At 36.2% G+C, this 23,529-nt stretch overlaps 2 protein-coding genes across 2 annotated transcripts; one reads left to right on the top strand and one right to left on the bottom strand.

The window, feature by feature from the left end:
• Positions 1–773: 773 nt before the first annotated feature.
• LOC144438280 (aspartate aminotransferase, mitochondrial-like) lies at positions 774–9,580 on the top strand. The gene is made up of 11 exons (XM_078127333.1): positions 774–930; positions 2,162–2,318; positions 2,559–2,687; positions 3,380–3,513; positions 4,031–4,118; positions 4,845–4,913; positions 6,019–6,054; positions 6,790–6,940; positions 7,330–7,495; positions 7,763–7,913; positions 8,405–9,580. The coding sequence occupies exons 1-11, from the start codon at positions 836–838 to the stop codon at positions 8,525–8,527; spliced, it is 1,299 nt and encodes a 432-aa protein (XP_077983459.1). The 5' UTR covers positions 774–835; the 3' UTR covers positions 8,528–9,580.
• A 69-nt stretch (positions 9,581–9,649) lies between these two features.
• On the bottom strand, positions 9,650–14,920 carry LOC144438281 (dehydrogenase/reductase SDR family member 1-like). Its single transcript, XM_078127334.1, has 8 exons — positions 14,782–14,920; positions 14,227–14,288; positions 13,712–13,855; positions 12,902–12,981; positions 12,384–12,516; positions 11,830–11,973; positions 11,314–11,383; positions 9,650–10,202 (listed from the first exon to the last, which is right to left on the bottom strand). Exons 1-8 carry the CDS (start codon positions 14,891–14,893, stop codon positions 9,988–9,990), a joined length of 960 nt encoding a protein of 319 aa, XP_077983460.1. The 5' UTR covers positions 14,894–14,920; the 3' UTR covers positions 9,650–9,987.
• Between the last annotated feature and the right edge of the window lie 8,609 nt (positions 14,921–23,529).

Here is a 23,529-nt window from a genome sequence, read left to right as displayed (position 1 = left end):
ATAATTCTCTATGTATGAAGTGTTTGTCATTTTAAAATTTTTTTTTATAAATTGTTCAAGAACAAGGACCTAAATAATCCATCCTACAAACGTTTCTTTACGATACATTAGGAAAAAGTAAGTACATTACAATTAACTATTACTAAAAATAATACCAACATTATTGGAACACATATGCACATTGGGGAAAATGAAGAGGACTCTGCAACAATAGAAGTATTTATTTTCATGATCAAATATTACATGAGATGAGGTAAATTTAATCAGAGTCCAAACAAGATCAGGAAGTCTACGTCTATGGTTATATGTACTACCATGGAGGTACAAAAGACTGTTATTCTGCCTCCATGGTGCTTCACACTACAAGTACAGCCATATAGACAGTGGAGTTTCCCCTTCACTGTATACCAGTAGTCACTTGTAAGTTTTTGCATAAAGTGTACAGTCTCGTGTTGTACTGAGGTGTTTCTTTTTCCTGACTTACCGGACAAGGTCCATGCAATATTGTTCATTGTAAGAAAGTTTACTTGACTTCCACCTTACACATGGATAACACGTATTTAAAAGAGATTTTCTCGACTGTTGTCTGACATATATTGCTCCTCCCACTTGTAGCGGACGAATTCTTATGCAGGCCGCCATCTTAATCACCTTTGACACGGGCTATTCTCGAACTTCATCACGTGGTCTATCAAGGTACTGTTATATGCAAATACCATTGTGGATCATGTGTAGTCACACGCTACTTTGCGTGATTTTAAAACACGAGCACCAAGCGTGAGTGGCAAGGAAAAGAAGGTCATTTGCAGGTCAGAAACATTGGAGGACAGGCGAAATGGCTCTCAGAACCTGTGCGAAATCGCTGGCAGCTGCGTCATTTAGACAACACCATTCAAAGGGTGTTATCTATGTCGCATCTTCGAGAGCCAGGTAAGTATCTTGGCGACATTTGGTTAAATATTCTTGCTCAAAATGTGTGCAAATTTAGTCAACTACATGATACAATCAACATGTCTGGCATTGTCAGTGTCACGTAGTACACAAGTATAGCTATAGTATACTGCGGCATATTGAAGAACTAGAACGTGTTTTCACGTTAGTTTTAACCATTGAATAGTGTTTTTCGATGTTGAAGGGTTGTACAAGACGTTATCTGTCTGATATCGCCAGCGTATACATGTATTTCGTCTTTTTATGGCTATCATACGTATGTCTGCACGTCTGTGCAGTGGACCCCACAGTGAAAGTTGTTTGCCATGCCGGTGCACAGACTGGTGTCTGTCGCGAAGATACTCAACACCTTTTCCAAGTTGAGGTCGTTGACCCGCCCACCTTTTACCCTACCCGTATACCGTGTCATTCTTGTTATCACACATGCTAAGTGATTTGATTAAGTATGTAACCAGACATATATTTCCAATTCAAGGAATGAATTTGGTGATAATAATCCTGTTTTTCCCAACTCATATTTTTGTGTGTGTAGAGACAAATTACTCCCCCATAGGATTAAGTAGATCCATAATTAGATGACAAAAATGGGAATTACGGTATACTAGATTTACAGACACTGAAACTAAATTCTAAAAAACCCAACATAACTGTGGTACCAGACATTCACATACTGACTATATGCATACAGTACTTTAATACACACACATGAACAAAGAAGTGAAAGGACACTCGTATATATCATGGTGTATATGCAGTACACACAAGCTATACACTGTAAGTGAGAACTGTAATTGATGTTTTTGAGAAAGATTGCAAACCCCTGAAATGCTGACAGACAATAGCGAAAATTTAGAATTTGCTTCCACAACAATTTTTGTGATTGAGTAGAAATGTTCATTTGATACTATGAACCAGAGTCCATGAACATTCATTCTCGCATTAACAAATATAATATATTTAAGTTTCTCTACCCAAGAGTTTTATAGGATCACAGTTCACTATGAAAATAAATCAACTTAATTTGTCTACACTTGTCATGTGTACTTTATATTTCTGTGACACCTGTCAGAATGTTTATCCAATTTTTATCAGTGTTCAAGGACCACATTCATGACAATGTCCCTACAAAGAGGTTAGTTCCTAAGCTACACGATAAAGAAACCTTATTTGCAGATGTACACTTGAACAATATTTTGACATTTATTGATAGTTCATGGTGGAGTGGTGTTGAGATGGGACCACCAGATGCAATTCTTGGTGTCACAGAGGCCTTCAAGAAAGACACTAACCCTAACAAAATGAACCTTGGAGTTGGAGCTTATCGTGATGATAATGGCAAACCATATGTCTTGCCAAGTGTTCGCAAGGTAAATAAGGTCTCTCTGAAACTTGGCTGAGTGATGTATTATATAGTGATAACACAGTCAGTGACCATGACTAACTAAATGGAAATTACTTTTGATATGTGTCAATTTACAAAAATATGTAATGCTAGCAAACAGATTTTGTATATTTGAAGAATTATTTCACTTGATTATGATCAGCTGTAATGTTAATTGAATTCTATCAACAATATATTTTCCATTATACCAATCTATGACCACCAGGCAGAAGACGTCATTCGATCCAAGAACTTGGACAAAGAATACCTTGGTATTACTGGTTTGCCTGATTTCCATAAAGCTGCATCCATTCTAGCCTTTGGAGAGGATTGCTCAGTGCTGAAGGATAAAAGGGTATGTCCAATCATGTACAGGAATTTTTATCACATGACTTACAAGAGTCCATGACTCCAATACTAGGCTGGTGTATAAAGATGTTTTTATCAATGTGACATTATTTAACCGTTTCCAAGGGTAGGCTGGTGTTTCTATCATTATGTATCAATCTGATTAAAAATCTGATCAAGAAGAGGTGTTTGTCCAAACAGTTCTCTCTGACAGTTAAAGGCTTCATCAGCATATTCTCGGCTATCATAAGGACACACTATTTAATTTAATTGTGTCGCTGTACTACAAGTTGACAGGCTAGTAGTGATTTTGAAATACTTTTTGCTTGTACTGATTCTATGAGAGTTCTCTATATCAAAATGCTTCTTATGTAGAAAGTTTTGACAGAGGGTGTTCTGTATCAGAATGCATCATAATGCATCATGTTTACATGCCGTACAATAGTAGCCTTCAAATGTACAACCAGATGATCTAATTCACACTCTCCATTCAATAGCAGCCAAACAAATACTCATTTTATCTGTGCTCCATAAATGAGTGGAACAATCTCGATCTCATGGATAACATTGTCTGCACTCCACTGTTGTCCAGTTTATACAGTTTATCATAGTTTACAAAGATTTCTTCAACATTCACATGTATGTTATTTTTCAAATCTTTTCCTCTGAACTCCTATTATATTGTATTGTATCTGACAGAACATTACAATACAAGGCATCTCTGGTACTGGATCTTTGCGTATTGGATTTGCATTCCTTGCCAAGTTTTTTCCTGGCGTCAAGGAAGTCTGGATGCCCAAACCAACATGGGGTAACCACGTTCCACTTGTAAAGTAAGTACACTTAACGTGAAGTGTGTATGTGTGAAATACTACATGACTCCCAGGGTGATGTGCAAATTTAGAATGACATATACTATAGGAAATTGAAGGTTGAATGATATAAATGAAATTGTGTGTGCAAGAAAATGAAATTCCATAAATATGGGTTTGCATATGTCTTTATTTGGAATATCAATCCTTGGCTAGCCACAGGATGATATTTTGTCAGTTGATTGTGAAATTTGAGGCAAGATGGTAGAAATTACACCGGATGAAGTAGAATGTATATTTCTGCTATCCTAGTGATAGTATGGTAGTTGTATGTATCTTCCAAACACACTTTGTCACAGTCCTGTTTGATGTTGGTCTCAGAAATATCAATCTCTGAAACCAGTGCCCTATGAACTTCTGAAGTACAAGATGTGTATTTTTTGATAATCTTTCTTTTGTAATCAAAAATAGAATGAGCCAATGTATGCCACCTGCTAATATTGATTAAATCCATTATGTATATATATTAATATTACAGGCATTGTGGGATGGAGGTTAAACAGTATCGTTACTATGACTCTAATACCTGTGGTTTTGATTTTGCTGGGGCAATGGAAGATATTTCAGTAAGTCACATAATGTGTTCGTTACATTTGTTTAACTACACTTTATTCAGAATTCTCCCTAGTCCTAAATGAGTATTGGTTGGTAATTGATATTCATAACATTGATATTTATTAGGTAAATCAATATTTCAATATAGCACTTGTTGCATATACATTGGGACTGATTCGTAAGCTTGTTTATTTTTGCGAGTGTCAGTTGACACCAACCAGTGCTGGTCAGTATGACAAGAACCCTGCATGTTAAAGTTTGTAATCAGCTTTAATTATTAAGCATTTTTTGTTCTACATATCTCAATTCTAACCTTTATGGGTTTTCATATATGTAAGCCATACCCACTAAACTAATCTAATGGGGGGCAATTGACAATTTATTACTCAATGCTATGTGGTTCATGCCATGAGGTGCTATTTCAAGGTGGTTGTATGTATTCACTGTGTTTGCCAAGCTATGACTTCTCCCAGATGACACTGGGTGGTAGTAAAGATGACTTCTGATAGGTCAATAAATTGAAGGGTAATGGCCTTGTGGGGGCTTGCTGCATGTATCCCTTTAATCTGAATCTGAACACATTGATGTATGATCAAAAAAGTAACAGTTACTTCTTCTAAAGACTATGTCAGCATACTGTATTTTGAAAATTAATGTGTCTTATCATAGCAAATTTGTAAAGTATTCAATTTACACAATTATTATTAACAAGTTTTGTGTGAATCTTGTTCTGACAGAAAATTCCAGAGAAATCAATCATACTCCTTCATGCGTGTGCTCATAATCCAACTGGTGTAGACCCCAAGGTACGTCACTTTTGTTCACTTTCAATTTGTTTATTTTGTGTTTGTTGTTTTGAAATAAAACTCTAGCAAGTATACAAATGAATCTCTTGATGTATTCTCTTTGTATTCTGCATGATAATATCAACAGTGCACATATGAATTTAGTCTAGGGGCTATCCTTGGCTTCAAATCTCAAGATCCCCCCCCCCCCCCATCTAGCTGAATGAGATACCATGAACCAAAAGTTGTTCATTCAAATGAGTAAACCCCCAACTATTAGAATGACGTAAACAGTAGATAAGTAGGTCCTGATATGACTAATGTACCATATTTGGACATCACTGTACCATATTTGGACATTATGTACCTGCCCCCAATAAACTCTAACTTATCATTGGGCAGAATTCTTTGATTGAATAACAAAGACACTGACATGATGTTTAATCCAGTGTATTTGAGTACATGTAACAAAACCCCAGGAAGTTGTTAATTGTACAAAACATGAAAATAATAACAAAGGTAAAACTATCTAAAAGAATCATTACATAACATAAAACTAATGAACTACAAAAGCTATTCAATGAAAAGAAAGGGAAAAATAGCGTATGGTAATTTGACAGATTTATGGAGATGTATATTTGATTATGTATTACAATTATTTTGTAGGTGGTGGTCTCTTTGTAGATTGCTTAATTTGATATATTTGCCAAGTGCAATAATTAGGTTTGTGTTGTTCATTGTTTCTTTAAATTTTTTGTTCTTCTGGTAAGTTTATAAAATTATCAATATATATATCAGCGTCATTAAATAGGTCTTGCCTGTGTAAATCATAAATGGGACATTGTAGAACAAAGTGTTTTTCGTCTTCTATTTGTGTTGAATTGCATATAACTGTATGGGTGGCTTCATTTGAATGTGAAATTTCATCTCAGCACCTCACTGAGCTAGACATGAGAAGAGACTCCAGGCCACAGATAGCATCTAGACTAATATGAATATACAAACCAAACACATATGGAACTACTGTAAACACATCTAGCAAGCATATGTTTGTGAAGATGAAGAAACTTTTCTTCAGTTTCAATTCCCATTGTACAATAAATGCATATTGTCTTAATGTTTACAGCCAGAGCAATGGAAGGAACTATGCAGTGTTATCAAGGTAAACTTATATTTTATAAATACACTTGCAGGCATGTTTTGTGACATATATATTGTAAATACAATCCCAACTATTTTGATACTGCTGTCATATTACAGTTGTATTCATGCTGTTATTGGTTATCCTTTTCTCATTCATCTTCTTATTTCTACATTGAAATTACCCACACCTTTGAAAGGTATGACATGAAAAGTTTACATGTTACATGATTTATGTATACATCAGAGTCTCAATATGATGGGATACAATCTCTGATGTTGCACATCAAAACAACAGTGCCACATGATACATGATTTATGTATATCATCTGTCTCAATATGATGGGATACAATCTCTGATGTTGCACATCAAAACAACAGTGCCACATGATACATGATTTATGTATACATCTGTCTCAATATGATGGGATACAATCTCTGATGTTGCACGTCAAAACAGTGCCAATGGAAACATTAGCAAAGATTCCCACCTCAGATTCCACATAAATCCTAGATGTCATACTACTTTCAAATCCAGTCTCATACTTTGATGTGCCTAAGAAGACTTCCCAGTAATGCTGTTGACATAGATTTCACATGTTCTTACTTTGTATGTTCCTATTTGTACTCCACCGGTTCAATTGTTGACTTACTTTGACATGGGCTTAGGCTTACAAGTTATAGCAAGACTTTGCTAGCAGAGACATTGACAAAGCTTTCATATAAACTTATAATATTTCTGTACTTTTACATCTAGTCACGTAATTTGTTGGCGTACTTTGACATGGCTTACCAAGGCTTTGCTAGTGGAGACATTGACAAAGATGCTGCAGCTATGAGGATGTTTGTAGACGAGGGTCACAATATTGCTCTGTCTCAGTCATTTGCAAAGAACATGGGTTTGTATGGTAGGTATTCAATACAGCAATGAGTCTGTATTTCTCTTGTGGTGATAACCCACGACTTTAGTTAGAAACAGTAGTATGCTGTATCCGCACATAGGGAATTGAATCAGAGACAGACCAGTTCAAATCTTATGCTTGTATAAATAGTACTATCCAGTTATTTTCATATAAACTCTGCATCTCTTTGAAATGCAGTCATGTAGCTATCTTAACACTGTAGGCATTATGATTTTAACTTCCATTTGCCACAAAGTACTCTATTCTTACAAATTTATTGATAACGCGAGGCAAGAAAGAAGGTTTAGTTGTATTTATACCTCCATGCTCTATGGTACATGTTGAATGGACTGCAGCCTTGTTGGCCAAGATTTTCACCTAGTTCTATTTTACAGGTGAACGTGTCGGTGCATTTACAATGGTCTGTGAATCTGAGGAAGAAGCCAAGCGTGTGGAATCTCAGCTGAAAATTATCATCAGACCAATGTATTCCAATCCACCACTCAGTGGACCCAGAATTGCATCTACTATCCTCTTGACACCAGAACTAAGGAGTCAATGGTAAGAGACACCCTAACTTTAGCATGACAAAGAGTTTACACATAAATCAAGCATAAATCTGAATGTTGTCAGGCTACTCCGTGAACCATGAGTGGCATCTACTATCTCATTTAACACCAGAACTAAGGAGTCTGCAATAAGTGACTCCTCAAGTTTGTTTTTATATGAGCTCATCTGACTATTCAAATTTTTTTTTTTACTATTTTGTGTTTTTGTGTGTTTTATTTGTATTTATGTCTTATTTGTGATGTATGTTTATTTTTTTAGGTTGGGTGAAGTTAAGGGAATGGCAGACAGAATCATCAACATGAGAGAACAGCTTGTTGCTAACCTTAAAAAGGAAGGATCTACTCGCAACTGGCAGCACATCATAGACCAAATTGGCATGTTTTGTTTCACTGGACTAACGCCAGACCAGGTGAGGATTCATGATCAGTGTTTTCAATATGGTTTTGTAATCCTGGTAAAAGGGCTATACTCCATGAAATATTGATCTTAGGAAAGACCAGTTTGAACTTTATGAATGCAAGTACATGTACAAGTATATTTGGAGTGGTTACAGACAATTTTAAACAAACAGAAGTATTTGCCAACTGTTTACCCTTATTACATTTTAATAAGCCAGAAATCATAAAACTTTACAGCTAACTTATCATCTTCAAATCTCAGTTCCTGAAATATAATTCTACCACCTTGACATGTCATAAGATAACACACTTTCAGTTTCTTAGTCAACACCATGACTTAATGCATTACACATGCATTACTATAAGCACATATGAGAAGTCAACCTTGTTCCATTTTGACCCTCTAGCATGAGATGAAATACTATTGTAGGTACCAAGAATTGCACAGAAGTACTGAATGTATTTCTCACCTAATCTTTATCAATCTATTTTTTGTCTGCAGGTTGCAAAAATTACCAAAGATCACTCTGTATACCTAACTAAAGATGGCCGTATCTCGGTGGCAGGGATCTCATCTAAGAACAATGCTTACCTTGCCCATGCCATTCATGAAGTCACAAAGTAAACTAAAAACCAACCTGCTGAGTCATGCCGAAAATCATCCTTCAAGGCTTTTTTGTGTTTGTTGTTTGTTATTTTCTAAACTGAAATGAAATTAGAACTTAAATTGAAAGTGTATGATAACAGATCTGCTCTATAATTAGCCTATATTTTGTGTAAAAGGCTGTTTGTGAACTAGTAGTATGTTTTAGCTGTCTAAATTTTGTCATTTTTGGAACAGATTAATGTACATACAATTAACAGAAAACTTTGAGGTTTGAGAACCTTTTAAAAAGGTCAAGTAGAATAAATCACAAAACAATATATAAAGAGGCTGCAGGGTCATGGATTTCATAGAGGGGTCAAAGGTGAACACACTTTCACTTACATCCAATCATCATGCAAATCCAAATTTGAAAAGGTCAAATCTCAGAATAATAATTGATACTACTGTGGATACAAGAGTTCTGCTGATGTTGGTTGGCACCAGACAGGGCTGATTGGGACTTGAAATTAGCATTAGTACAAGATTGATTGTTGAAGCATAATAGTTGCACATCATACCATAATGATTAAACTTGTGATGAAATCTAATTTCCATAGATGTAACAGTAAGTTACTTGCATACAGGGTTGGATACGTCGGTGACATGGACATTGAAAATAGTTGTATCTTAATATTTCTTGCCAGATGACAAATTAGACAATACAAGTAATAAATGCCCAACTTGTAAAAATTGTACAGCAATAACACCGTATGAATATTGTCTATTTTCTTTTTTGCAAAGACATTTTTACCTGTTTTGTAGAAACTCCGATTTGCAAAGACTTTGTGACAAGGCTGTAAGAAAACAATGTTGTATTGACCGCTAATGATAGGGTTGAATGTCTGTATTCTCTAAAAACAAACTTGTATTATGTAAATTTACACAACACTGGAATGTTTAGATTTAACAAACTTTATCTTGATGGAGATTATTCATATTGTATCTAGTATATGTATTTACACTGCAGATTTGTGAAGCAGCTACAGCCACTACACAATACTCAATAAACTTGTCATGTTGAATACAAAATTATATCATGTGTTTTGGTTTATTATTTTTCATTGTATATAATCATTTTAATAAGATACAATAGGCTGTCAAACTTTAAGTATACAATACAAAGTTGAAATAAAATATTGAAACTGAAACAGTAGATACTATCTCAATAAAATTAGTATTTTTATTTTCCATTGTGTTGGTATAGAAATGAAAACTGCTCTAAGCCGTGTACAAACTTAGTATCACAAAACAGCCAGTGCTAGTGGTGTATTCCGCTTAACCTCTCATACCTAGAAATATATCACTAGCACCACAAACAGGCTAGGAGAGATTAAAAAATATACCGGTTGCACCGTAAACAGGCAAGGAGAGATTTAAACAGAAAATCACAGTTGCACTTCAAACAGGCTAATGTTTTTCATAGGGATAAGATAGCAAATTCAAAATTTGTGAGTTCCGACTGCAATCATCCAATATGGTATCATAATGAACCCTGGTACCATCATTGCCAGCCATGTATGACCACTTTGTGATATTAAATCTTTGAGACACCTGAAGTGAAAAGGATCTCTGCCATCAATGTCTTTGAATCCATATTCTCTTGCAAGATCTCCTGCCATTAAGATTCGACCACTTTTCTTCATGATATTTGGATCTATGAAACAAACATACAGTTGCAGCAACATTTTTGATCAACATAAACTTAAGATTCTTGTCATACTTTGTACATGTAGATGTTACTTTTTTTGCTATTCCATGCAAACTCCAAACTATATTGTGGTTGTTCAATCAATATGTGCAATTGTAATACAGATTTCATCTTAGCTTGCAATGCTATTAAATGATATATCAAGATCAGTGAGACTAATCATGAGGTTTCATGACAAAACACACATGCACACGCACACAAACCACCCTTACACCATAGACCAAACACATTTCATATAGGGTATATGGTGTACACAGTGTCTGCTCTGTATTTTGTTAATGACAACAAAAACAAATACAAAAGGAACCAAATACAGAGCAGACACCTAGGGTTCTAATAAAATAATAATAATAAACAGGCTTTGTCAAACTGTTACTCAGGCCAAATAAAAAAAATCGTGTGGTTCTAAAATATGCTTAATTTTAGAATAGGTGGGGGTAGGTACAATTTTTAAAAAAACATTTTATTATGTATTTTTTTCTGTGTGAGTGTCTAGTTCACCTTTTCCAATGTTTTCCAAATGGTCTCTGTGTTGTTTATTTCTTCCTATCAGATGTACAGCCATCACAGATTTTAAGAACAGTTTTATTTTGTGTTTTTATAGTTGATGTCAGTTTCTACATTCACTACTTTTCGTGAGACTTCAACGCTTTTTGCAATTTTGTCATTTTTTTCACGAATATGTAAAAAAAGGTTTAGGGTTGGCAATGAAAATCTAGGTGGGGTCGGGTAACCGGAACCAAACAATTATTTTTTTAAGCTTCATAAGTAATTAAACTCTTGGCCACTGTACAAGAACTAATTATCATATTTTACTGATTTGACCCAATGAGTGCATTTCAAGGATATACACTGAGTTTAACCTTCCATGCAATAACTGCGTATGAATCACCTGATGTGAGATGTACAACAGTTTTTCCAGTTTCTGGCCATAATCTTCAAATTTAAAGTGCAAAATCCATTGCACAATTATATATATATATATATATGACATGATGGTAGACAGTGACACCTGTGGAATACAATCGCAGTACAAAGAAGCATGCACACAACTTACCTGATGCCAAATGTATGACAGCTTTTCCAGCATATTCTGGTGATTCTCCGCGGAGGAATATTTTCATCGTCTGTGATAAGGAAAAAGAAATCAACAGTGTATACTATACTTCTAAGTTAGCTAATGGAAGTACACCAGGTAATGAACACACAGGCTTCAAAGTTAGCTAATTGAAGTACATCAGGTAATGAACATGCAGGCTTCTAAGTTAGCTAATGGAAGTACATCAGGTAATGAACACACAGGCTTCTAAGTTAGCTAATGGAAGTACATCAGGTAATGAACACACAGGCTTCTAGTTCATATCTACACCATGGAATGTCAAAAGATATTCTCAAGCAGGATAGCCATGAGACAAAATGAATAGCTATGCACTGAGTTTCTTTTGAAATGCTTGCTTTTGGTAATGTTTATGAAACCTTGGGACTCCATCATTTATGATCCCTTTTATGTGTTTACATGTGTACATGCACTTATAAATTAAATCTCACTTATGTAATACTAATTAATGTCTACCGGATTTTTTTCCCTCTGCTCCTCTGTTAGACTATTCATTGTATCAAGGAGAATCTCTGTCTTGACTGCTCCAGGCCAAAGAGAAACAGCTCCAACATTTTGTTTACGAAGTTCCTTTGCAAAATCATGAGCCATTTTATCACACTGTAAATAGAACAAACAAACAATGGCTAAGAACGGATACAGGTAATAACAATATTGCAAACTTAAACTGTTTTTATTGAAAAAGCACTTACATTGATAACATTTATGAGAAATACTTTGATTTTATTGTGGACATGTAATCATTTTAAATTGATTATCAATGCATACATGTTGGGTTCTCTTGCAAACATTTACACTCAAAGTTATTGTTTGATACTCGACATGTATAAGATGAAATCTATCATTCTGATGACAAATGTTTACTTGAGTGTGATCTGTTGTCTAATTCTGTGACATAAACTCTTTATATGCTGTACGTTGCACAGCTAGAAGTAAGAATAGGTCAGAGAACTAGACTACACTGTTTATGTAATGGGTCGTGAAGAGAACAGAAATAAGTGATAACTTACTCCAGCTTTGCCCACTCCATATGCAACGTTAAATAAATATGAAATACCACCAGGAGATGAAATGTTGATTATTAAACCCTGCTTGGCTGGTATCATCATTCTGGCTGCATATACTGATGCAATGTAATGACCTCTGAAATTAAATAATAACAAAATACATTGACCTCTGAAATGCAAACAATAACAAGATATATTGACCTCTGAAGTGCAAACATTAATAAGATATATTGACCTCTGGAGTGTAAACATTAACAAGATATATTGACCTCTGAAGTGTAAACATTAACAAGATATATTGACCTCTGAAGTGTAAACATTAACAAGATATATTGACCTCTGAAATGGAACAATAACACTTTTAGTAATACATCATAAATTCTTCATTTTTGAAAACTTTTAAAACATTTTCATCATAATTATAATTTCACTTGTCACAAGATCTAGGTCATATTTTCATTATATATATCTTCCATAATGGTTATGTTTTGTATTGAAAATCAAGAAATTCATGTACTCACCTTAATCCAACCACATTGACTTCATCCCAGAATTCTGGTGAAAAATCCCAGAATTTCTTTCCTGCTTCCTTTGCCAGTGTCTGGAAACATAATTTGCGATTGAATTAATCTAATTTGTATCACATTAACGTGGCCATATGGATGAGAATTTGGTATTTATTTTGGATTTTTATTTGATAAAACAGCTTCACTATGTTTTTCTACTGGAAAAAATATTGTGAAAGAACATATACCAAGTCCATGTTCATAACTCAATATATTGCAAAAAGTTGCAAAAAGTGTAAAAAGTTTGTTATTGTACATACAATAACAAACATTTTACACGTTGTTTAATGTTTTGCAGTTGATCGAGATATGAACATGGACTTGGTACAGGTTATTTCACAATATTTTTCCAGTAGAAAAACATGGTGAAGCTGTTTTATCAAATAAAAATCCAAAATAAATACCAAATTCTCATCCATATGGCCACTTTAACAAGATCTAAAACCGAAAACTAGTAAAAAATACAAAATTAAGATACTTAAACACTCAGACCTATATTGTGAGTCATTATGGTACACGGATTCAGTAACGTACAATATGGTCAATGGTGATTTGACAAATATTTTCATAAGTATTCAACTATGACACACAAAACATATGTTTCAAGATGAGTAAATTTACATCTATTCAACAAACAATTTTATGTATGTATGATTTATAGCGAAATGTTGAAGAATGTACTGTATTTCATACACAAACATATTTTTGTGACAATCAATTTGAAATGAAATAAATGACTGAGTTGGAACTATGAGTTTCACTTACTGATACAGCTGAGTAGGCATTGTTGACTAAGACATCAAGTTTTCCATTCTGTTCTTCACTGACTTTGTCAAACAAATTCTTAACATGTGTGTCATTGCTGTGGTCACATTGTACTGGTATGCATTTACCTCCACGTGCTTCAACCTACCAAAGTACAATATTACAGTAAGTTACACTGTGGTCACATTGTAATGGTATGCATGTAGTAGAGTTACAGTTGACATATGGATGACAAGTGGGTATTATTTTGGATTTTAAATTAATAAGATTGACAAAGTCTGTATTTGTAACTCATTGCTGACTCTATTCTACCGAGTTATGTAACTTAATTTATTATTATATTTTATATAAGACTATACATGTTTAACAATGCATACCTTCTAATTATATTCCACCACATTGATCACAATAGCAACAGCCTTATCAAAATATTCTCAAAATGATTTACATTGTAAGTTCTTGTATGAAACCTGATTGTTAGAAGTTCAAGTTAAGAGTTATATTTATCTTGTTACCTCTTCTGCGGTTTCTTGTAATGAGCCAGCTGTTCCTGATTCCTTAGGTTTTAGTGTTCTACCTGTAAAACATACAAACCATGAGCTGATCCTATAATTTGTTTTTTGAAAAAATTTGGTAGTATTATGAATGCACTACGTTCTAGTACATTCATACACAACATTAAATCTCTTAAGACCTGGAGATATATACTTTAGCCAACACTCAGAAGGTTCAAAATGTATCAGGGGTATTTATATTTTGTAAATGACAGGCAGACATTTACTTTGGTTCAAAGAGTCACCGATCGAGAGCAAAACATTTCAAGGCCTTTTAGACGATCAGAATTTTGCAAGCCCCTCCACCTTGTATCCCCCCCCCCCCCAATCGTTCCCACCATGTATATTGCTATTTCCCTGATGACATTTGTTAATAATACGTCTGTTGCCGTCTCATGTCTCACGCGTACATGAACCATTAATAATTAAACAAATATCGTCAATGTTCAATTTTTGCCCCTATTTTATAAATTATGTCCCACTCTCTAGTATAAGTTCTACGACCATAAAAGTTACCTGTAATGTAAACTGTAGCACCAGCTTCACCAAGCTGCAAAGCAATTCCTTTTCCGATACCACGACTTGCTCCAGTCACAATACACACTTTACCGAGCAGTGGGCGAGACATGATTGTGCAGCCTAGTGCCTATCCCCGGGCATTTACATGTAAAATAGTTAGATTGTATCAACACGACCACAAGTTGATCTCTCACTGTTTGTATTTAATTTCGCCTTCCGACCGCAAGGGGCGGGCTTCAATAGCGAGACTAGGAAATCAAAATGGCGAGCAGACAGAACTTGGAACAAGCCTACGAGGATTTCCTCGGCGAATTGGACACAGACATTAGAGGTAACATAAGTATGGTATAGCTGCAACAATTGTTATCTGTGAGTGCAAACTCCAGAACGATAAAAAGCCAAGAAACCAAAGTAACACGACAACTGTTGCAGCTACTACTGACACTGAAGCGACGAAGTAAGCTTGAGGACAACAGTGATTCGGACTTGCCAGCCACATGTCGTTGTCAAAGGGTGTTTCTGGATTTAAATTTGAGTGGCGTTTCTCTCGCGCGTGGTGCAGGCATGGGGCCTTATTCTTTTCTAAGAATTTAAGATCTAGCACAAAAGGTTGTACTAAAATAAGACATTCCCCAAGTGGATGGATCTTTGCCAATGATCAGTCGCTGGTACAGTGGTAGTAGTCTAACACTTACAGCTTGATTGCCACTGACCAGGAACAATGTCTACTTACTGATACATTTTGTGCTATACTGACATGGCATAACAACCCCCATGTGCTGCTGTGATGTGTATCATATTGTGTGGACACATTTGTGTGCACTGATGACGATGGCACATTGCCCATATCATGGCTGGTACAGTGTAAATATGTACATATATATGACTGTCCTCAGAAATGGTCTTATCAACCAAAATGATGTGATGTCATGTAGACATGTACAATGTACTCTAAAACTCAAGTAGACCCCCTCCCCCAGGCTAAACCCCCCCCCCCCCCACCCTTCAGGCAATGGTCAGTATTGCTGAGGATACCAAATGCTATAAAAATTATGTCAGTTTCCCACTAATGTTGGGATACAAGATATGGTACCTATAAAGTTTCACTTCAATGATTTCCCCACCCCATCCCATCCCCTCCCCATCGAACCCAATACTCAGGTTCTCAACCTTACCCAAAGCACTAGCTCAGCACATTCTATACTGGCCTAGACTTAGACTAAAAGATCAGCCATTGGGGGCGCTCTTCTCATCCCTTTCCACAAATGACAGAGGGGAACTGCTATGTGTGATTGTTGTTCTGCAACAAACAGTTGTTGCCTGCAATCACATTACTTTTTTTAGTTTATTGACAGGTATATCCAACATGTTCATGCCCACACTGGATATACATGTACATGTAGGGTGTACAATGATCAAAATCAGATAAGATGGGCAGATAGCTCCCAGAGTGAGTTTTTATATGTAGCTCTGTATCAGTGACATACTGCATGTACATTGGATCAGAGGTCTGTTGGCAATGGTAAGTGGGGGTTCTTTTGCTTTGACTTCCACCATGCTATCCTACAGCCTAGTCTACAGTCGTAAGGTGATAAGAACACTCTTGGTAATGTATTTTAGTCTAGTTTAAATTGTGCCTGTCATTTATTATAATTTCTGAAATGTTCATGTGGCTGATTTGCTACATGCCAATGTACATCAATGTAATCAAACAGCCTGCCTCAGGATCACATTGACAAGCAACAACTTCCTGACTGTCAATGTTGACCTTGAAGTAAAGCTGTTGAGAATGAACAGCTGCCAGAATAATGGTAATAGAGAAAAATGAAGACTTCGATAATGAAATGACAAAAGGGCCTTTTCTTGGACTTTCCATAAGCTATAAATATGATGTAGAATTCAACAATGGAGGGTCTGTACCTGTATTTATACTTTATTCTTTAAATATGTGGGTGATCATTGTACATGTAAGCCCAGTTGTACCATATTTTTCTCTCACAATCAAGAAGAGTTTGTATCTGTCCAAACAATTTAAAATTACTTGTTCTGTGTAAATTTCATCCCCATTGCACTAAGTCAAATAGTATTGGTATTTCTATGTGTCATGGTGATATCATTACTTTTGACTATGTGTAAAGAAAGATGTGTTACAGTGTATGCAGTCATACCCTATGTTTCATTAACCTGTCCTTTTCTTATATAATTGCAGGTCATGAGTTAAGACAGCATAGTCGTATGCAAAGTATGCCCAGAGAAGACAGAGACTATGTCCTTGATTTTATTCCCAAAGAACTTGCCGAACAGCTTGGTGCACAACTGATCACTATGATGACTAAAAATAGTCATTTAGGCCAAACTGTGTCACAAAACCAGCTGCAGCAATTGATGTCAATGATGCAGCATGAGGTGGACAACCGAGTGGCATACCAAGATCAAGGCATGGCAGAAAGACACGTACAGTCCCGCCCTCCTCGTGATATTTCACAAGAGAGATTTCTCTCGCCACAACCTGAAACATTACAGTATCAGCAAAGAGTCGATAGCAAGGATCAGCATCAAGAACAGCCATCTCGGTTTGAAATGATGCAAAGAATCCAGCAACAAAGAGACTTTTTAGAGCATATTCTTACTTACGGCAATTTAGATCGGGCCAACAGTTTTCGTGTGAGAGACCTCATCTCTCAATTGTCAGAGTATGAAAGTCCACAAAATCAGGAGGTATTTGATTATGGCCATGGCTCACAGTCACATGATCGAGGTAGTGAGCACAATCCTGGTGAAGATGGTAACAATAGTTCAGAGTTGAAGTCAGTAAAACAGATGATGTCGTTGATTGAGATGAGGATTGCAGCAGGAAATGTTGATCCAATTACTATCCAAAAGTACAAGAATACTTACTATAGCCTTAGTAAACAGGTTGAACTCCTTGAAAGACAAAACCAAGATAGGGATCAAGGTCTGCGTAATCCTCAAATGCTGTCACCAACAACTCCACAAATTATTGGGCAAACCTTTCCCCAAGCCGTTCCTGGTGGTATTGATAGCCATCGATTGCAAGAATGGCAGGTTGGGGAAAGCTCAGTAAGTCGTAGCCAACCATCACATGAGATGTACTCACTGAGTGGTGGCGTAGAACGACAAGAGTATCGACAACGGAAAGAGGAATGCTATGGAAGAAGTGGTCTTCGAAGGGAGGAATACTGGCAATATGAAGAAAACAGAAGAGAAGAAATCTTGGGAAGCAGTGACAGCTATTGGCAGAACCAAGGCCAACACCAAGATGTTCCATTGAATGAACCCTTACAAATGCAGATGTATCAAGATCGAAGCAGTCAACAACGACCACACATTGCAATTAAGAGGTCAACACAGAGTGAAGGAAACAGTTCTCACAGTGATTCTAAGAGACGGCGCCAAGATTGGGTATAGTTATAATTTTCAATTCAAAGTTACTAGATATATTAAACTTCACTGTAACTCTGCCAAGTGCATACATGCATTAAGTCCTTCCTTACTTTTGTCCAGCTGGAAAGGCATTCCTAAAGCAAGGTGAAATGATCAAGCTTTGGGGGTAGTCTATCTGCTAGACCTCGGATGTTCTTCCGATAGAATACAACACACGCCCGAACATCACTATCGAGGATGGAACATCCGAGGTCTAGCAAATAGGATATAAATAACTGCCAATCAGAGAACCGTATTAGCGACAAGCACAAACAGAGGACAATAGCTAATTTTTCATGCATATTCATCTTAAGGAGGGGCTTGTAAAAATAACCACCAATGTGTTAACTAAAATGTGTGAATGACAACGTCTACACACTCATCAAACACAATTACCATAAACTGATAATACATAGTAATGACATAAATGTGTTTGTCAACACCTGCATGCAGAGATTGAATATATATGCATACATGGCCCAACCCACTAATCTCAATGGAATGTCCGGTCTGAAAATGACATTAGCTAGACTGTTCGTGCAAGCCCTCACTGCGAACTTCGTTCGCTTATAGTATCGAAAGAAAGCCTGAACGTCTAGCAGCAAGACTAGCTTTGGGGGGCTGCTTTTCTAAGCTACTCTGCTTTGTGATGATCCATACCTCTGATGTTCTCAAATATCTCAGTAAAATTACCCATGCATATCAGTGCTTTTGTTAACAAGATGATTTGCTAGACTATGGTAGCTATCTTGTGATATTGGAGTATTTCCTTGAACAAGATGACTTGGTTCACTGCAGTAGCTATCTTGTGATATGGAAGTGTTCCCTTGACCAAGATGACTTGGTTCACTGCAGTAGCTATCTTGTGATATGGAAGTGTTCCCTTGACCAAGATGACTTGGGTCACCACAGTAGCTATCTTGTGATATGGAAGTGTTCCCTTGACCAAGATGACTTGGTTCACTACAGTAGCTAACTTGTGATACTCGAGTGCTCTCTTTAACAAGATGACTTGGTTCAATACAGTAGCTATCTTGTGATATGGGAGTGTTCCCTTTAACAAGATGACTTGGTTCACTGCAGTAGCTATCTTGTGATATGGGAGTGTTCCCTTTAACAAGATGACTTGGGTCACCACAGTAGCTATCTTGTGATATGGGAGTGTTCCCTTTAACAAGATGACTTGGTTCACTGTAGTAGCTATCTTGTGATATGGGAGTGTTCCCTTTAACAAAATGACTTGGTTGACTCCAATGGCTCTGACTGGATTGACAGTCACCCTGCTCCAAAGGCCAGCATTTTAATTTGTAAATGTGAAATGACCTCATTTGGCAGAGGAAACACTTACTTGCCTCAAAGCAGTAACTATCGTATGACTGGTCACTGGATATTAAATTTAAGCCCATCTGGAAATCATTATGGAACACTTTGTCCTAACACACTACATGTATGGTATACATGTCATATATGTGACTGACAGTTTTGTTGTGGGTACTTATAAGTACTTCAATCATAAGTTCAGCATGACACAGTCATGTTCCCAGTATAATGACACCAAATCATAAAATTCTGTCAATGATGGTACTATGGTACTTGTAACCTATATTCCTAATTGCTTCAGCATGAGTTGGTTGTCATTCCCAGTATGGTGACACAAGGTCATAAAATTCTGTTATACTATACTTGTAACCTATTCCCAGTGCCAAGACCATGTTGTTGTAAAACTTACCCCTTTGACATTTCTTTTAATAAGCAGTCCCTTGTGCAATAACTCGGACCACATCCAGAGTTTTTTGCAGTTGCTGCCTTGAAGGGAATGTGGGAGGGGAAGCTGTCAATATCCTTCAATTACTGTAAACATATATATTTTTGGTGCATGAAACATTCGGTGGCATGGCAATTTAGGACATGTCAGGTGCACTTTAAAGCGGTGGACAGTGCAAAGAGGAATTAGGCACTACTTGTAGCCCACTGTATTCAGTGCAACTGTTGTTGACACCATTCACAACAGCTGCATATAGAAATATGACAACTGTAGAATTTAACTCCGTCTTCAACTACTGGTACTGTACATGTATATATTGTGAAAGATGTTAACTTTAACTTCATCTTCAACTACTAGTACTGTATATGTATATGTTGTGAAAGATGTTAACTTTAACTTCATCTTCAACTACTAGTACTGTACATGTATATGTTGTGAAAGATGTTGACTTTAACTTCATCTTCAACTACTAGTACTGTACATGTATATGTTGTGAAAGATGTTGACTTTAACTTCATCTTCAACTACTAGTACTGTACATGTATATTGTGAAAGATGTTGACTTTAACTTCATCTTCAACTACTAGTACTGTACATGTATATATGTTGTGAAAGATGTTGACAACACTTGCACTGAATGTATGTGTGCTTGGCCACAAGAGTGTCTAATTTTCACTTTAACTGTCCACATCTTAAAATGCCATGCTGTTTTTTAATGTGCAACAAGAACTATGTTCATGGTACATTTATATTAACATTATAAGTGAATCCCATTGAATAATTTCGCTGCAAATATGTAGAGAAAATTGATAAAAGCAGTAATTTAAAAAAACAACCAAAAAAACCCCAAACTTTTCAATTTAAAGGCCTACTTTGGATTCGGATTAACATGTAGGTGTGCAAAACAGTTGTCTGGTAGAACTATAGAAAAAGTTGATTGATTCAGAACAAAAGAATAATCCAATGTATTATGTAGTCCTTATGATAAGATAACACTGAGATTGATACTCTGGCCTTTAAGGTAAAACATGGTTTTTGTAACAGCTAATATTCTTTGTATTGCATAGGATCAAGGATTCTCTGGAAAGATGAGTACGGCATCACCTAAAAAATTACCTAGCCTGTTTGATCTTAGACCAAACCCACAAGGTGATGTCAGGGAAAGGGTGATATCGGCATTGCGTGAACAGAAACCCTTGTTTTCATCAGAGGGGGAACACAAAAACAAGTCACACCAGAAGGCTGTTGAAGAGGCTAGGATTAAGCAACAGGCAGAGAACATCAGAAAGGAAAGGTTGCGGCAGAAGGCTGCTGATGGGGCTCCAAAACACTGCAAGATTTGTAATATCACTACTTATGGAGAGAAAGTAAGTTACAGACAAACTCAAGCAAGCAAGTCACAAATGAACTCTCTAACCAAGTGCCTATCAAGTGTCTATGTAAAATTTGTAACATCAGTGCTTATTGTATTGTGTTGTGTTGTGTTGTGTTGCGTTGCGTTGTGTTGTGTTGTGTTGTGTTGTGTTGTGTTGTGTTGTGTTGTGTTGTGTTGTGTTGTGTTGTGTTGTGTTGCATTGTTTGCACTAGCCATTAACAGTACATTGTGTTTGAGCTGTGTTTGAATTATTGACATAACATTTTTTTTTTATGGTTTGAAATATTCTTTTTCAGAGTTTTTATCAGCACATTAGAGGAAAAAAACATCTACAAGCTGAAGGAATTGTAAAGTTGAACCCGAATCTAATACTGGATGAGATGCCGGTGAGTACATATTGAAGAAGTTGATCTGTATATCTATTACTTAGTTTTACTTTGGGCACATCATACAATGACATCCAATGTACAGCTGACAACATAGTTTTACTCTGGGCACATCATACAATGACATCCAATGTACAGCTGACAACTTAGTTTTACTTTGGGCACATCATACAATGACATCCAATGTACAGCTGACAACTTAGTTTTACTTTGGGCACATCATACAATGACATCCAATGTACAGCTGACAACTTAGTTTTACTCTGGGCACATCATACAATGACATCCAATGTACAACTGACAACTTAGTTTTACTTTGGGCACATCATACAATGACATCCAATGTACAGCTGACAACGTAGTTTTACTTTGGGCACATCATACAATGACATCCAATGTACAGCTGACAACTTAGTTTTACTTTGGGCACATCATACAATGACATCCAATGTACAGCTGACAACTTAGTTTTACTTTGGGCACATCATACAATGACATCCAATGTACAGCTGACAACGTAGTTTTACTCTGGGCACATCATACAATGACATCCAATGTACAGCTGACAACGTAGTTTTACTTTGGGCACATCATACAATGACATCCAATGTACAGCTGACAACTTAGTTTTACTTTGGGCACATCATACAATGACATCCAATGTACAGCTGACAACGTAGTTTTACTTTGGGCACATCATACAATGACATCCAATGTACAGCTGACAACGTAGTTTTACTCTGGGCACATCATACAATGACATCCAATGCACAGCTGACAACATAGTTTTACTCTGGGCACATCATACAATGACATCCAATGTACAGCTGACAACGTAGTTTTACTCTGGGCACATCATACAAATCAACAAATATACTGTAGCCTGTGGTCTGACATTCAGTAATTCACATAGTATACTTAGTCAATATCCTTTTCACACAGAAATAAGAGTTCTACCATTGAGATATGTAATGAATTGCAATGACTTATTTCTGCTTCTTTCAGTGTTGGTAATGATTGTAGATCATTTGTTTTTCCATTCATTTAAGAAGGACATTCTAGGACCAGAACACCCCCCCCCCCCCCCCGCCCCCCTCCCCCAGCCAATAAATTGCAATAATATTGATCAGATCATTGTCATCCATGCCCAGATCAGAATGCAATACTTATATACTGTTCTTTGGTATATGCAATAGTGAAGTAATTATTTGTTTTTTCTTTCTTGCAGAAAACCATAAAAGAGAAGTTGAAACATGAAACGTTTAAACTCAAAGATCATTATGAATGGTACTGCTCAATATGTGAACACAAATTTTTGAACAAAATGGTAATAATCTTTTGGGATGTTGAGAGCTATATTACCAACAAATTAATAATAAATTACACTGTACAGTACCTTTATTGCCAGGTCATGGTTTGTGTCATTTGTCATTAGCCCCCAATGGGCATTGCTCGATATTTTTATTGATTTTAACTGAGAATAGGTTGGAGTTTTGAACAAAGTAACAGCAAGAGTTTAAAACTTATATTTCCAAGATGTATACATTCATTCTTTTATTCATTCATTCTTTTATTCATTCATTCATTAATTAATTCACTCACTCACTCACTCACTCACTCACTCACTCACTCACTCACTCACTCACTCACTCACTCACTCATTCATCCACTCATGCAGTCATTTATTTACTCATTTATTTTCTATACAGTCTCTTGAACCACATGTAGCAGGGAAACAGCATAAGCAGAGAAAGGAGCAGTTTGAAGACTTTGCA

This window comes from Glandiceps talaboti, chromosome 7 (assembly GCF_964340395.1).
Source record: "Glandiceps talaboti chromosome 7, keGlaTala1.1, whole genome shotgun sequence".
NCBI classification, from domain to species: domain Eukaryota; kingdom Metazoa; phylum Hemichordata; class Enteropneusta; family Spengelidae; genus Glandiceps; species Glandiceps talaboti.
This window is presented reverse-complemented; position numbering and strand designations above follow the sequence as displayed.